This window comes from Mustela lutreola, chromosome X (genome assembly GCF_030435805.1).
Source record: "Mustela lutreola isolate mMusLut2 chromosome X, mMusLut2.pri, whole genome shotgun sequence".
Classification (NCBI taxonomy): Eukaryota; Metazoa; Chordata; class Mammalia; order Carnivora; family Mustelidae; genus Mustela; species Mustela lutreola.
In genome coordinates this window covers 10946476-10964333 of record NC_081308.1, presented here as the reverse complement: position 1 = coordinate 10964333, position 17858 = coordinate 10946476, and the positions used below count along the sequence as shown (strand labels likewise).

Sequence of the window (17858 nt, the reverse complement as noted above, 5' to 3'; positions counted from 1 at the left end):
AAAAAAAAAAAATGAAGAAAGAAAAGATTAAAAAATTTAGTTTCATCCTGATAGCCGGGAAGTTCATTAGCTCAAAAAGTTAACATTATGGTGATTCAATCCAAATTACAATCTTTAACATAAGTTTAGTATACCTGAATTATGTATTTACCATATATTAACATGACCATGAACATGTATTTGAAAGCATAGTTAATTAAATAAGTCGCCACAGAAAATATAACATGGTCTTTCCCTTTACAGTCTTGTAAAGACTTAACTTGGCTCTAAGTTGTAACATATTTATCCCTCTTACCAAGCCCCTGACGACTGAAAAAGATAACTAAGTTTTAAAAGATAATCAGTTTTAAACTGATTTCTAGTCCAGCGAGGGGTACTGAGGAGGACACCTATCACAATGAGCACTGGGTGTTAGACGCCAGCAATGAATCATGGAACACTACATCAAAAACTAAGTACTGGATGGTGACTAATAGAGTAAAAAAAAATAATTACTTTGACTTTATCTCAGATAAATCAAAAATATTTTCAATAAAACAGTTCCTTCAAAGTACACTTTGTCAATTTTTATATAAATGCATGAAATCAGCCTTTTTTTAAAAAAAGATTTTATGTATTTGACAGAGACAGAGAGAGAGACAGTGAGAGAGGCAACGCAAGCAGGGGAAGCGGGAGAGGGAGAAGCAGGCTTCCCGCTGAGCAGGGAGTCCCGTGCGGGGGCTCGATCCCAGGACCCTGGGATCATGACCTGAACTAAAGGCAGACGCTTCATGACTGAGCCACCCAGGCGCCCCTGAAAGCAGCCTTTTGAACCACCAAAATGACACTGCTGGTTAGCTAGTACCATCCTTCCTCTTTTTCACAAAGACGAGGAGGGACAGCAAGTTAAATGAATTACTCACAATCATGTACCTAACTAGTTCCAGAGTGGTGGACAGGACGCAGGTTTTGAAACCATGGTGGTGTTAGAATTACCTTTTTTAGAAGAGTTGTTTGTTCTTCATTAGAAACTGTTTCCAAGGTTTCTTTGCCATCACTTTCTAGGTCTTCTTTACTTGAAGCTTCATCCTCACTGGCAATAGGCCCATTTTCACACAATGGTGTCTGGAAGTCATCATCCACTAGTGGGGGATAGCTATACTTGAAAGGATCCTAAGGGAAAGGAATTTTGTAACAGCCTGCTAAGAGGTGGGCAGAGAAAAAATTCTCTAAGTAAAATTAAAATCCATTCTCCTGGCCAAAAAAAAAAAAAAAAAAAAAAAACCACCAGAAAAGAAAACCAGACTTAATTAGTGAAATTTTTAAAAAAGGAAGCATTTCCCAACACAAAGGGAAAGAGCAGTTAAGTGGTGTGGACAAGTGGCTAGCCATCTGTGAAAGCATCGAGCTGGATCTTTAGCTCATTCTTCGCAAGAGAAGATTTTCAGATGGATTAGAATCTTGGAAGTGTGTATTTTTTTAAGGTTTATTTATTTATCTTTAGTAATCTCTACCCTCAACATGGAGCTCAAGCCCATGACCTTGAGATCAAGAGTAGCACACTCATCCGATGGAACTAGCCAGGCACTCCAAAAGTGTGTATTTTTTAAAACCCATGTAAGCTTTAAAAACAAAAACAAACAAACAAAAAAACCTCCAGAACAGCACACAGGCTTAAAAAAACAGAAAACAAAACACAAAACCTAAGTAACGAAGACCTTTCTAATCATAGCACAAAACCTAGCAGGCTTTGATAAAAATGAAGCACGCTAAAATGAAACATCTCTGAATTGCAAAAAGTAAAACACAGCAATCAACCAGCCACCCACAACCCTCTGCCAAGAAAACCCCCTAAAAAGCCAAGTTTGTTTCTTTAAAGCCAAAACTGGGAAAATTATGTACCACATGTATCAGAAACAAGACAGCTTTTGTTAATACATACAAATCAAGGAGAAAAGAGTCAGAACAGAACAAAAAATAAATGATAGAGTTCACAGAAAAAGAACAGACTACGCTTTTAAATCAGAAAAAATGCTCGACACCACTTACAATAACAGAAATGTAAAGCCACAATATTTTGCACTCAAGACTGGGAAAGATTACAAAAATGAGAGTATGCGATGTTGGCACGGAAGTCGTTCAAGCATTGCCACACACTATTGGGAAGTGAGCACAATCTTTTTAGAGGGAAACTGGCCACAGATAACAAAATTTAAAGTACGAATACCCATTGACCTAATGATTTTACCTCCAGGAGTTCGTCTTCTACTTACACTGCTGTACCCATGTACCAAGGGTTATTTACAAGGCTAGTCACTGCAGCATCATTAATAATGGCAAGGTTAGGAAACAACTACCAGTCCCTTAAAAGAGAACTGATTAAAATATAGTATGTTCCATCCACGTAATGGAATAGTCTGTAGTGGTTTAAAGAATGAGACCTCTAAGAATCAGTATGGTATAACCTGACAAATGATGTGGGGAAACCAGTAAAACAACATACATGAGAAAACAAAATGGACAGAATATCTCCAGGAGAGAAAACCTGGAAAGCAGTGAATGACTGCCTTTGGAGAGTGGCAGTGGGGAGTAAGGTGGGGAGGGAGACATGCTTTTCACTACACCGTTGTACTTTTCAGTCTTTTGGTACTGTTTGCTTTTAAAAAATGCTGTCTATGTATTACTTTGGGGAAAAATTAGTCCTAAAAAACTACACCATTAATGACAGAGAAGGGAGATATTTTCTACCTCTAAAAATATTTTTTACTAGATGCCATTAATTTTAAGGTACAATTCTGTGGGCAAATTATTAAAAACAAATCAGTCAACTAGCTCATTTAAAGGTAGTACCTGAAATGAACCATACTGTGTTCTGCTATTAAAATGTAAAATACAAAACCTCAAAATAGGAAAGTTGCAAATTTCAAAGTAAAAATATTAGTTCAAGTTTCTTCTAATCAAAGAAGACAAAAGGACATACCAAAACTTGCTATCTTGCTAGTCACTTGATTCTGGTTGAATACAATTATACCAGGTAAGACGGTATATGTAGTAGATTGTAAAAATCAAACAACTGAAATATTATCAATCAAGTTAACCCAAAGCACACCAAATCCACAGGCTTTCATAGTTTAGAAGAAAAATCATTATCACCGTATGTTTCACTGTTATGTAGTATTAAAAATTTAACATAGACCTACTTATTCCTGGTCTCTTATTTGTAAGTAGCAAAACCATTTCAAAAAACTTATATATGATCGTTTAAATTAAAAAGACTGTTCAACAGTAAACAAATGGAAGCAAACTAAAGGCACATGAAAAAAATTCAGTAACTCATGGTCACCAATTAAATAATTTATGGTTCATCTCTAGATCCAGGAATACTATGTCACCATAAAGAAGAGTAAAACAGTTTGTCACACTGATCTGGAATGATCTCTAAGACATGTTGTAAAGAAAAAAGGAGGATGCACAATGGTGTAAAAATACACTGCTTGTTTAAAAGAGATGGGAAGGAGGAAGAATTACATACATCTTTGCTTATATGTATTACATATATCCTGCATTGCTTACATGGGCGATACAGATTCATGGAAATAAATATAAGACATGGAACTGGGCAGAGGAACAGAGTGATTGGGATAGCAGTAGAAAGCCTTTCTATGGAATATTGTTTCCTAATATTTGTACTGAATACCAAATATTTTTCATGTAAATACAAAACGTACTCAAAATGAAAACTGAACAACTTGAAAACTTATATAAAAATGTCTATATTGGTGTTATTTTGGAGTATCTATGATCTTTCTCTGGATGTTAGGATACTGCTTTTTCTTTTTCCTTAAGGAAAGAATGCGCCAATGGCAGCCTACTGTGCCATGATGCAGTCTTATTTTAGAAACACGTTTCAAGGACGATACTTACAGTCCCACCCATGTGGGGAGGCAGGTACTCCACACTGACGTAGTCCTGGATGTCACTTTTACTGGTAAACTTCAACAAACTCACTGCTTCCGGACCAAGCCAGGATTTCACAATTTTGAAAGCAGCTAAAGAAAAAACAGTCACTTCATTAAATTCATTCTCTTTCTCAATCTACTCCATGTGCTAATGTTGGTCTTCTGAAATTAGTTTGGGCAAAACTCTGTTAATATGTATCTTTCCGTGGTACGATAATTAACATTCACTAATCCCTGTCGGCATTTACATTGCGACTGTTTTGGGTTTCAAGTGCTCCAGGAAGATCCAGGAAGATGAAATTACCTTGATGTGCATCAAGAAACTTATCAAGGTTCTGGCCTCTGTGCAAATCTGTCAATGATCCCCACTACTAAGACTCCCAGACATGGAATCAAATAGCACTGTGGTTTGAGGAATAACTGTACAATAGAATGGAAAGAGTAATTTTTCCTTATACTCCTGATCAACCCCCAACCTGAAAAACCTTCCCAAATGGGAAGTCAACAAGAGAAGGAAGTAGCCCTCCTCATGGGTTTGAGCTAAACTCAGATTTCATCCTAACCCTAAACTTCTCAGTCTTTCTCCCAAGCCCTGTGGCTTATATAACGGTGAGGATCTTATTTCTGGAATCTACAAGAATACACCACTATCAAACACAGCTGTTTAGTAATAACAATCTTGTTCTTTCATGCTATTCTAATTTATACTTAATTTCTTTAAACCTTGTTTCCATTCTGACATTCTGAATACATTTTAAAGAAATTAAAAGAATCCTGCATTAATTTGCAAAAGCATCAATGAAAAAAACGAGGAAATAAAACAGTATGATAAAAATTATATAGTGGTTCAGAAAACTGCATTTTTACTTTGGCTAATTATGCTTAAATTTTACATAAGATTTACATTTTCATTAATTTCAATTTTAAAAGTCTGTGCGTTGACATGTTGGAAGCTATGCTACTTGAATTAACCAAAGTGCTAAATCAAATTTTTTATAACAGCTTTGTTGAGATATAATTTACATATCATAAAACTCACCCTTTTAAAGTATGCCCATCAAAGGTTTTTAGTATATTCAGAGGGTTGTATAACCATCACCACGATCTAATTTTGGAACATGTTTCTAACACCAAAAGGAAGTCCCTGCCTATCAGCAAACTCTCCTTATCCTCCCTACTCCATTCCCTGGCAACCACTAATCTACTTTCTGGATTTGCCTATTTTGGATATTCCACATAAATGCCATCATACCACATGTGGGGCCTTTTTACTGGCTTTGTTCACCCAGCATGCTTTCACGGGTCATCGATGATGTTGCATGTATCGGTATTTAATTCCTTTTTATGGCTGAATAATTTTCCCTTTTATGGATCTAAAACGTTTGTTTATCCATTCATCAGCTGAGAAACATTTCAGCAGTTTCCACTTTTTACTGTTATGGCTGATATTGCTATGAACATCTGTGTATAAGTTTTTATGTAGACATATCTGTTCAATTCTCTTGGGAATATACTTACAAATGGAATTGCTGGATTATAAAGTAATTCTAACTTTTTGAGGAACTGCCAAACTCCTTTCCAGAGTGGCTGCACCATTTTACATTCTCACCAGTAACGTATGAGGATTCCAATTTCTCCATATCCTCAATACCTGTTACTGACTTTTTGATTACAGTCACCCTCGTTGGTATGAAGTAATATCTCATTTGGTTTTCACTTGTAGTTCTCTAATAACTAATGATGTTGAGCATCTTTTTATGTGATTATTGTCCATTTGCATATCGGGTTTGGAAAAATGTCTATTCTAATCTTTTGCCCCTTTTAATTGGGCCATTTGTCTTTTTATTGTTGTGCTGTAAAAGCTACTTATATATTCTAGATGTAAGTCCCCTATCAGATGCAGGATTTGTAAATATTTTATTCCATTCTGAGGCCTTGTCCTTTGGAGTACAAAATTTTAAATTTAATGAAGTCCAGTCTATCTGTTCTTTTGTTGCTTGTGCTTTTTTGGTGTCATATCAAGAAACCACTGCCTAATCCAAGGCCACAAATATTTACTCCTATGGTTTCTTCTGAGTTTTATAATTCTAACCCTTACGTTCAGGTCTCTGATCCACTTCGAGCTTCTTTTTGCATATGAAGGGAGGCAGAGATCTAACTTCATTCTTTTGAATATGGATATTCAATTTTTTAAAAAAGATTTATTTATTTATTTATTTGCCAGAGAGAGAGAGAGAGAGAGAGAGAGAGATCACAAGTAGGCAGAGAGGCAGGCAGAGAGAGAGAGGAAGGGAAGCAGGCTCCCTGCTGAGCAGAGAGCCCGATGTGGGACTTGATCCCAGGACCCCGAGATCATGACCTGAGCCGAAGGCAGCGGCTCAACCCACTGAGCCACCCAGGCGCCCCAGGATATTCAATTATTAAAGAGACTATTCTTTCTCAAGAGAGATCTTGGAAGACCAGTGGCAGAGTAGAAGAACCCTAAGGCTTGCCTCGTCCCACAAATACAACTAGATAACTATCAAATCATCCTAAAATGCCCCAGAAACCTCTCTGAAGACTGGTAGAACAAACTCCACAAGTAAAGGTAGAGAAGAAGCCACACTGAAGAAGGTAGGCAATACAGAGACTTGGCTTGGGAAAGAAACAGATTATGGCTGCCACAGTGGGGATGGAGCCTTGGTCATGGAGAAAGGCAAGAGACAGACTAGCACATAGGGACGCATGCGGGGACAATAAAACCCCCCTAGCAACTGGCTTGGAAAGCGAGAGGGTCTGAATTTCTCGAGTTCTTGCAATCAGTAAGACTTAAAGCCTAGAGTTTAATTTTTTTTTAAGATTTTACTTATTTATTTGACAGAGAAAGACACTGCAAGAGAGGGAGCACAAGCAGGGGGAGTGGGCGAGGGAGAAGCAGGCTTCCCACAGAGCAGAGAGCCTGATCTGGGGCTCAATCCCAGAACCCTGGGATCATGACCTGAACCAAAGGCAGATGCTTAATGACTGTGCCATGCAGGTGCCCCAAAGCCTAGAGTTTTAAATGTCAGTGTGCTTGGCTCTGGGAGAGCTCAGAGGACACTGGGGCTGCTCTTGGGGAGAAGGAAGGACCAACAGCCCACTGATACACAGTGTAGAAACAGAGATCTCAAGAACGCCTGGGGCACACAGTATGGAGGTTATTTGCTCACCTTGGGAGCAAGTCCCAGACAGGCAGCATTCATGGAGAGACCCCTCAGGTAACAAAGAAACTGGCTGATACTATTTCACTTGCCCACCCCTCAGCATAAACCCAGGGCCACCTGCAGGAACCAGCATAGCAGGGACACCTGCTACCTAACTTGCTTACACCCAAGCTCCTCCACACCCATACGCTCTAGAAGAAAGGCCCTTCCCAGTCACAGCTGCCTTAGCCCCAGGTCTGCAGGCTCCCTCCTCGAGAAGACTGGCCCAAACACTTGCCAACACTGCATCTCCTGACCCAGGAGTTTTGTGAGGCCTCAGATCCTGTGGCAGCACCAACAGGTCTCACTTCACAAACAGACCAGAGCATGACTAGTTACAATGGGCTACATTAAGGCCAGGCACCAAACACGGCCCATAGCAGGCAAAAAGAGCCTCTGCAGATGACTGGCCTGAAGGGTAAAGTGGACAGGACACAAGAGCGGAGCCCACACAGCACAAACTGGAGACACTCCCAGAAGTGCCAGACCCTGGGGAACAGGAGATACTATACAGCAGGCCACTGCAGGACCTCTTCTTCACAAAGCCATTACCCTCAAGAACAGGAGATGAAGCTGCCTCTCCTAACATACAGAAATGGGCATAGAGGACGTGGAAAAAAGGAGACAGAGGAATTTGCCCCAAATGAAGGACTAGGACAAGGCCCAGGCCAGAGATCTAAGTGAAACAGATACAAGTAACATGTCCAGTGGAGAATTTATTTTTATTTAATTATTTTTATTTTTTAAAAAGATTTATTTATTTTAGAGAGACAGTGTGAGCAAGGGTAGGAGCAGAGGGAGGGAGGGGGAGAGAGAGAGAGAGAGAATCCTAGCAGACTCCATGCCAAGCGTGGAACCCAACAAGGGGCTTGATCCCATGACCTTGAGGCCACAATCCAAGCAGAAACCAAGAGTCAGATGCTCAACTGACTGAGCCATCCAGGCGCCCCCAATGGAGAATTTAAAGCAATGATCACAAGGATACTCACTGGACTTAAGAAAAGAGTGGAAGGCATCCATGAGACCATTAACACAGAGATAAGGAATAACAAAGCAGAGACAAAGGGCTCAATAAACAAAATGAGAAACACACTTGACAGAAAGAAGCAAAGGAATGAATTAGTGACCTCGGACAGAAATGGAAAATAATCAAGATGAACAAAAGAGAGAAAAAAGAACTATGCAAAATGAGAACAGATTTAGGGAACTCAGTGGCTCTATCAAACATAGTAACATTCATATTACAGGAGTCCCAGAAGAAGAATAAAGAGGAAAGGGGGCAGAGAATTTATTTGAAGAAATAGTGGCTGAAAACTTTCCTAATCTGGGAAGGAAAAAGATACCCAGAGTCAGGTGGCACAGAGAACCCCTAACAAAATTAACAAAAGCAGATCCACATCAAGATATATTGTAGGGGTGCCTGAGTGGCTCTATCAGTTAAGCAGTCAACTCTTAGTTTTGGCTCAGGTCATGATCTCAGGGTCATGAGACTAAGCCCCACATCAGACTCTGCACTTTGCAGAGGTGCTTGTCCCTCTCCCCCACTCTCAAATAAATAAAATCTTTAAGAAAAGACATATTTTTAATTAAGATGGCAAAATATGGTGATTAAAGAAAAAATATAAAAAGCAGCAAGACAAAAGAAGACAGTTACATACAAAGGGAACCCCATAAGGCTATCAGTGGATGTTTTAGCAGAAACTTTATAAGCCAGAAATGAATGGTATGATATATTCAAAATGCAAAATGGGAATAACCTGAAGGCAAGAATACTCTATCCAGCAAGGCTATCATTCAGAATAGAAGGAGAAATAAAGAGCTTCCCAGACAAAAACTAAAGGAGTCAAGACTACTAATAACCCAGCCCTGGGAGAAATATTAAAGGGGATCCTAAGTGGAAAGGAGAGACCAAAAGTGATAGTAAAAGGTAGGAAACAGTGAAGCAGTAAAAATGAGTATTTCTGTAAGAAATCAGTCAAGGAATGCACCAAATAAAAGGATGTAAAATATGACACCCTACACTTAAAATGAGGGGATAAAGGAACAAAGAATGGGTTCAAACTTAAAAGACCATCAACTTAATAGACTGCTACATGCAGAAAATGTTATTTACATATAAACATAATGGTAACCACAAATCAAAAACCACTAATGCAAAAGAATAAAGACAAAGAAATCCAAGTATATCACTAAAGAAAATCAACAAACCATGAAAGACAAAAAAAAGGATTGGAGAAAATCTTCAGAAGCAACCACAAAACAAGTAATAAAATGGCAATAAATACATATCTATCAGTAATTACTCTTATTAAATGGACTAAATGCTCCAATCTAAAGACAAAGGGTGACAGAATGAATAAAGAGCATATGCTGCCTATAAGAGACTCATTTTAGATCTAAAGACACCTGCAGATTGAAAGTGAGGTGATGCAGAAATATTTATCATGCAAATGGTTGTCCAAAAAAAAAAGCCAGAGTAGCAATACTTATATTGGGCAAACTTGACTTTAAAACAAAGATTAACAAGAGACAAAGTAGGACACTAATCACAAAGGAGGAAATAACAATTGGTAGAAATAACAATTGGAAGAAATAACAATTGTAAATATTTATGCACCCAGCATGGGAGCACCCAAATACACAAAAAAGTTAAGAAGAAACATAAAGGAACTAATTAATACAATAGTGTAAGACTTTAACACCTCTTTACATCAATGGACAGATCACTCAAACAGATAATAAACAAGGAAACAATGGCTTTGAGTGACACACTGGACCAGATGAATTGAACAGATATATTCAGAACATTCCATCCAAAGACAGCAGAATACACATTTTTTGTTAAATGCGCACGGAACAGTCTCCAGAACAGATCACATATTAGGCCACAAAACACGACTCAACAAATTTAAAAAGATCAAAGTCATATTATGCATCTTTTCTAACCACAATGCTATGAAACCAGAAGTCAACCACAAGAAAAAAATCTGGAAAGAGCACAAATACATGGAAGTCAAATAACATGATACTAAACAACGAATGGGTCAACCAAGAAATCAAAGAAACAAAGTATGTGGAAACAAATGAAAATGAAAACACAATGATTCAATACCACTGGGACGCAGCAGAAGCATTTCTAAGAGGGAAGTTTATAGCCATACAGGCCCACCTCAAGAAGCAAGAAAAATCACAAATAAACAACCTGACCTTACACCTAAAGGAGCTAGAAAAAGAATAAACAAAACCTAAAACCAACAGAAGGAAGGAAATAATAAAGATCAGAGCAGAAACAAATGATATAGAAATTAAAGAAGCAGAACAGTCAATGAAACCAGAAGCTGGTTCTTGGAGAAAACCCATAAAATAGCCAGACTTATCAAAAAGAAAAGAGAAAGGACCCAAATAAATAAAATCACAAATAAAAGAGGAGAAATAACAACAAACACCACAGAAATAAACAATTGTAAGAGAATATTATAAAAACTACATGTCAACAAATTGGACATCCCAGAAGAACATGCCTAGAAACATATAAATGAACAAGCCTCAAACAGGAATAAAAATGTGAACAGACCAATTATCAGCAAAGAAATTGAATCAGTAATCAAAAACTCCCAATAAACAAAAGTCCAGGACCAGAAAGCTGCACAGGCAAATCCTACCAAACATTTAAAGAAGAGTTAATACATATTCTTCTCAACCTATTCCAAAAAACAGAAGAAAGAAAACTTCCAAATTCATCCTATGAAGCCAGTATTTCCCCAGATTCCAAAACCAGATAAAGATACCACAAAAAAGAGAACTATAGTCCAATATCTCTGATGAACATAGATGCAAAAATCTCAACAAAACACTAGCAAACCAAATTCAACAATGCATTAAAAAAACCATTCACCACAATCAAGTGGGATTTATTCTTGGGTTGCAAGGGTGGTTCTATGTTTGCAAATCAATGAGATACATCAATAAGAGAAAAGAACAGAACCATGGGATCATTTCAATAGATGCAGGAGAAGTGCTTGACAAGGTACAACATCCATTCATGATAAAAATCCTCAGCACAGTAGGTTTAGAGAGAACACTTCAACATAATAAAGGCCATATTTGGAAACCCACAGCTAACATCATCCTCAGTGGGGAAGAGCCTTTTCCCTAAGGTTGGGAACAAGACAAGGATGTCCACTCTTACCACTTTTACTCGACACAGTACTAGAAGCCCTAGCCACATGCAATCAGACATCTAAAAGAAATAAAAGGCATCCAAAGTGGCAAGGAAAAAGTAAAACTTTCACTATTTGCAGATGACATGATACTACATGTAGAAAACCTGAAAGACTCCACAAAAACTGCTAGGACTAAGAAACGAATTCAGTAAAGTCGCAGGATACAAAATCAACATAGACAAATCTGTTGCAATTAATATACCAATAATGAATCAGCAGAAAGAGAAATTAAAGGTAACACTCCCATTTACAATTTACACCAAAAATAATATGATAACTAGGAATAAGCTTAACCAAGGAGGTGAAAGACCTGTACCCTGAAAACTATAAAAACACTGATGGAAGAAATTAAAGACAACACAAAGAAATGGAAAGACATTCCATGCTCATGGACTGGAAGAAGAAATACTGTTAAAATGTCTATACTACCCAAAGCAATCTACACAATTAATGCAATCCCTAAACAAAGTACCAAAAGCATTTTTCACAGAACTAGAACAAATACTACTACATTTGTGTGGAATGACAAAAGGCCCCGAATAGCCAAAGCAATCTCAAAAAAGAAAAGCCAAAGGTGGAGGGCATCATAATTGCAGGCTTCAAGCTATATTACAAAAGATACGTGATCAAAACAGTAGAGTACTGGCATAAAAACACAAACACTACACAACAGAACAGAAAATTCAGAAATAAACCCACAATTATATGGTCAGAGTTAATCTTTGACAAACCAGGAAAGAATATCCAATGGGAAAAAGATGGTCTCCTCAACAAATGGTGCTGGGAAACATGCAGAAGAATGAAAGGGGATCACTTTCTAAGACCACACACAAGAATAAATTCAAAGTGGATTTAAGACTTAAATGTGAGACTTGGAAGCATAAGAATTCTAGAATAGAGTACAGGTAGTACCGTCTCTGACACTGTCTGTAACAACTTTTTTCTAGATAGGTCCCGCAGAGGCAAGGGAAAGAGAAGAAAAAATAAACCACTAAGACTACAGCCAAAAAAAAAAAAAAAAATCTTCTTCAGAGTGAAGGAAACAATCAATAAAACTGAAAGGCAACGTAATGAATGGGAGAAGATATTTGCAAATGACATTATCTTTTTTTAAAGATTTGAGAGAGAGAGAGGGAGAGGGAGGAAGGAAGGGAAAGAATGTGTGACAGAACATGTTGGGGGAGGGGCAGAGGGAAAGGGAGAGGGAGAACTTCATGCAGACTCCCTGCTGAGCATGGTGCCCAACTCGGGGCTTGATATCATGACCAGAGCTGAAATCAAGAGTTGGACACTTAATTGAGCCACCCAGGCACCCTGCAAATGATTATCTGATAAAGGGTTAGCATCCAAAATATATAAAGAACTTCTAAAACTCAACACCCAAAAAATAACTAAAAATAGGCAGAAGACACGAATAGACATTTCTCCAAAGAAGACATCCAAATGGCCAACTGACACATGAAAAGATGCCCATCATCACTCATCATCAGGGAAATGGAAATCAAAACTACAATGAGACATCACTTCAAACCCGTCAGAATGGCTAAGATCAACAACACAAGAAACAACAGGAATTGGCGTGGATGCGTTAGAGAGGGGGAACCCTCATGCACCATTGGTGGGAATGAAAACGGGTGCAGCCACTGGAAAAAAAAAAAAAACAGTATGGAGGTTCTTCAAAAGGTTAAAAATAAAACTACACTATGATCCAGCAACTGCACTACTGGGTATTTACCCAAAGAATACAAAATTGCTAATTCAACAGGATACATTCACCCTTATGTTGAGAGCAGCATTATTTACAACAGCCAAGTTATGGAAGCGGTCCAAGCGTCCATCAATTAACGAATGAATAGAGAACGTGTGGCGCGCGTGAGCGCGCACACACACACACGCACGCACGCACACACCCCGGAATATTACGCAGCCATGAGAAATAATGAAATCTTGCCATGTGCAATGACATGGATAGAGCTGGAAGAGTATTATGCTAAGTGAAGTGAGTCAGAGAAAGACAAATACTATATGATTTCACTCCTATGTGGAATTTAAGAAACAAATGAACAAAGGGGAAAAAAATGAGTCAAATCAAGAAACATTCTTAATTATAGAGAACTGATGGTTACCAGAGGGGAGAGAGTGGGTTAAATAGGTGATGGGGATTAAGGTATGCACTTGTCATGATGAGCACTGCCTGATTAAAATAAAAACTGAAAGAAGACTGTTCTGTCTCCAGTAAAATGTCTTGGTACTATTGTCAAAAAAAAAGCAATTATGCATAAATATTAGGGTTTATTTCTGGATTCCCAACACTATTTTACTGATCTATACATTTATCCTTATGTCTATACCACATCTTAATTACTATAGCTTTGTACTGAGTTTTGAAACTAAGAAGTGTCAGTTCTTTAATTTCATTGTTCTTTTTCAAGACTATCTTTACTACTCTTGGTCTCCTACACATCCATGTGCACTTAAGAACAAGCTTGTCAATTTCTGTAAAAAAAAAAAAAAAAAGCAGCTGGGATTTTGACAGGGACTGCAGTGAATTGGTAGATCAATTCAGGAAGTACTGCCATCTTAACCATATTTCGTCTTCCAGTCCATGAACAAGAGATGTCTGATTACCGAGGTCTTGAATTTCCTTCAATGGTGTTTTGTAGTTTTCAATGTATGAGTCTTGAACTTCTTTTATTAATTTTTAGTATTTTACTAAATTAGATTACTTAGTAATCTAAGTATGCTTTGTGATGCTATTATAGATGGATTTTTTTTTCCCTAATTTCATTTTTGGATTATTCATTTCTAATGAATAGAAATATAGTTGAGTCTGTATATTGATTTGTATCATGCCATCTTGCTGAACTTACTAGTTCTTCTAATAGGGATTTTTTTTTTTGGTGTGTATTTTTTTGGTGTGTATTCCTTAAAATTGTCCATATACAAGACTATGTCACCTGGAAATATAAAAAGCATTACTTCTTTTCCAATATGGATACCTTTTATTTCACTTTCTGGTCTAAGTGCCCTGGTAATGTAAGTGGTGAGAGCAGACTGCTCTGTCTTGTTCTTGATCTTGTGGGGGGGAAATCATTCCTTCTTTCATTGCTATGTATGATGTTAGCTCTGAGTTTCCACAGATGCACGTTTTATATAAATGCCCTTTATCAGGCTGAGAAAGTTCTCTTCTATATATTCAAGAATTAACTCTACCCAAAGAGAGGTCTGCCCTTTGCCCTCAGCTTTTGGAAGGTCATCTTCAGGCCTGACAGGAGTGTCCTTGTTTCCCTGAGGGCTTCGGGTCACCCTAAATCACAGTATGATTTAGGGTGGGGACTTCGGTCACACAGTATGAGTAGAACTCTGGAGTGAATGGAGACTGACCTCAAGCATGTGATTAATCAGTCAGGTCTACGTACTGGGCCCTAATACAAACTCTGAACTGCGGGTCTGGGTGAGCTTCCCTGGTTGGCAATGCTGGGAAACGAATGTGTTCCACATGTGGTACTTCCCTGCACTCCATCCTCTGTTTTTCTTCCCTTGGCTAATTCAAATCCGAATCCTTTTCCTGCAGTAAACCTTAACTGAGAGTATTAACAGCTTTCTGTGAGGTCTATGAGTAATTCTAGTGGACTTGAGGGTGATTTGGGAAACCCCTTGAACTTACAGGTGTCAGAAGTGAGAGGAGTCTTGCGTGGACAACTGTGGTCTCCCTAACTCTGCAGATATTACAACACTTTACACCTTTTATTCCTAGTTTCTTGAGTGCTTTTATCATGGAAATGTACTAGGTTTTGTCAAATGCTTTTCCTGTGTCTGAGATGATCACGTGCTTTCTTTCCTCTAGTCTATGAATACGCTCAGTCACATGGGTTGATTTTCATATCTTGAACCAACTTTGTATTCCTGAGATAAATCGTGCTTGGTCATGGTGTATAATCCTTTTTATATGCTGCTAGGCTCAGTGAGTACTTTATTGTGGGTCGGTCCACCTGTATTCTTAAGGAACAATGGTCTCTAGTTTTCTTTTTCTGTGCTGTTACTAGAATATACTTGCCTCATGAGACAAGTTGGGGAGTGGTCCCTCTTCTATCTTTTGTAAGTTTGTCAAGGTTTGGTGTTGATTCTTCTTTATATGTTTGCTAGAATTTACTGGTGAAGTCATTTAGGCCTGGACTTTTCTTGTGGGAAGTTTTTTGATTACTAATTCAAGGTCTTTCGTTATATTTCTATTCAGATTTTTCTTGAATTATTTCTGTATATTGTCTTTCTAGGAAGTTGTCCATTTCATCTATATCATCTAAGTTCTTGGCATACAAACGTTTACAGTATTTCCTTATAATCCTTTTAATTTCTGTAAGGTCAGCAGTGATGTATCTTATTTCATTCCTGGTTTTCATCACTGGAATCTTTTTGTCCTTTATCGGCTTAGCTAAAGTTTTGTCAATTTTATTTAACTTTTCAAAGAACCAAGGTTTAGTTTCACCGGTTTTCTCTACTGCTTTCTATATAACAATTAACTCTGGCAAACACACATAAAAATGTACGTTCTGAAAATAACATTAAATGTATGATCATGTTAAAGCCGGTAGAGAGTGTTTTTCCACTCCTTCAATGATTTTTTTTTTTTTTTTACCAAAAAAATGTATCATGACTGTCTTCTGGAAGGATAATGTGACTACACAGATTTGGAGTAAATTTTAGATTCATCCCACCTTCCTCAACACCAGAAGCCCTTGAGAAAATCTAGCCAATGCCTACGTTCTGTGACATGGCCATCTGTGGGCGACAAGCTAAGGCATCCAGCTCTAGTTGTACCTGAATGGGCTGAACATCTTGACACTGTTTTCAGAGAAGGCTAATGCATGTCCTGTCCAGAACCAGGGGTAGAATGTCAACTGGGTTTGTTTAGGAACAGCCTTTGAGTGTTCTAGCTCCAGCCTCTTAAGAGGACACACCAAGCACAACATAAACATTTTTTTAAACCACCACAGAAATATGACTAAATTGGAAAAAAGGAAGCCGATTTTGTTTTAGCAAATTATAAGTAATACACTCACCATTCATTATCCAAGGCATATCAAAGATCACCATTTTTGCTGAAAGACAAAAAAAGTTCATTGAATGTGATTTAGTACAATATAGTAGTATCACACTTATACCTGGTCTAGAAAAAGCTGGTGATCTAAAACTAACTCAAAACTGAGCTAGTTGACTCCGTTCTAATTCGGTGAAGTGTGAGTGGTGCTTGAACCAAGTTAACTTCTCACACTGATGAGGGGCCCAACCAGAGCAGCTTTTTGGAAATGACCACTGCCTTATCACTGTCCTTTGGCAAATAGTCTATTCTCTTTTTCAATTATTGCTTTTGCCATTTGCAGAAAGGTACAAAAGAAAACAGTTAAATGGGTAAGTGGTGTCTTTGGATGTGGCATGTCATATTAGTGCTGAAGCTCCATGAACTTTAAAATGATTTCAATGTCTCTATGTTAATTGAATTTAAATTTAAAAAATTTTAAAAATGATTTCAATGTCTAATTTATTGGTTTTGATCATTTTCTAGAGATTATATTGTTAAACCACTCGCATATTTTCCCCTGATCCCAACTTTAATACACTATTATGTTTTTAAGAAACAGAATTTATACTTTTCTTCATACTACAAGCCCCAGGAAGACAATAATTCCCAAGTATACAGAAGTATTATTTGCATATTTAGATGAAGAATTGAATAGCCCTATTAACAATTATGAGAAAGAACCAGAAATCACAAAGGAAGTTTTAATATCCAGTTCATTGTTCTACTCCAAATGAATCAAAATGTAATTTCATTCTGCCCTGAGCAGAGAACCTCCTAGAATGATTATATTAATGTAGGGCAAATAAAGTATGCATAAGAAACAAGGTATCTTCACAGAGGTAGCCTGGTGCTTAAGGCCTCAGTTTTCATCTATGATATGCCTAAAAAGATGTGGACTTAAGGTTTTATGAAATAATGGTTGTTTCAGGACAGATTCTGAAGCAAAATCAGTTTAAGATTCTACAAATTTAATGTCTGCAAAACTGCATTATGTAGGCAGGATATAGTCACATGACCTCTAGTTCACTGGAATGAATAGGGTTCTAATTCATCTTTATATAGACCCATGAATGTATTAATAGTTCTCTCAAAAGAATCTTAGATATGTTTTATAAGGTAATAATGATATCTATACTAGTTATAAATGGCTCTTCACAAACTTTTAGATATTTCAATAAACAAGTGGATATTTTATTTTCATTTCGTATATAAAAGAAACAAGCTAGTAATAAGGGGTTGAGATTCCCTACTGGCCACTTGACTGGTACTATAAAACTTAATGAATCAGGGTACATGGTGGATCCAGGATGAATTCAGAAGAACAGTGGATCCTCCAGGTTTCCCAACCAGACATTCTCTTTACCTAAAAAGGTTCATGAGTACGCCCTCTGAAGAC

At 37.6% G+C, this 17858-nt stretch overlaps 1 protein-coding gene across 2 annotated transcripts in view; it reads right to left on the bottom strand.

Annotated features, from left to right (window-relative positions):
* Window positions 1-17858, bottom strand: part of MOSPD2 (motile sperm domain containing 2) — a 61815-nt gene that overhangs the window by 15152 nt on the left and 28805 nt on the right. For both annotated transcript variants that reach the window (XM_059157565.1, XM_059157563.1), the window contains exons 7-9: window positions 16443-16481; window positions 3904-4028; window positions 976-1152 (exon numbers count right to left, since the gene is read on the bottom strand). In XM_059157565.1, coding sequence (XP_059013548.1) covers window positions 976-1152; window positions 3904-4028; window positions 16443-16481 — 341 coding nt within the window. The remainder of the gene's footprint in view (window positions 1-975; window positions 1153-3903; window positions 4029-16442; window positions 16482-17858) is intronic.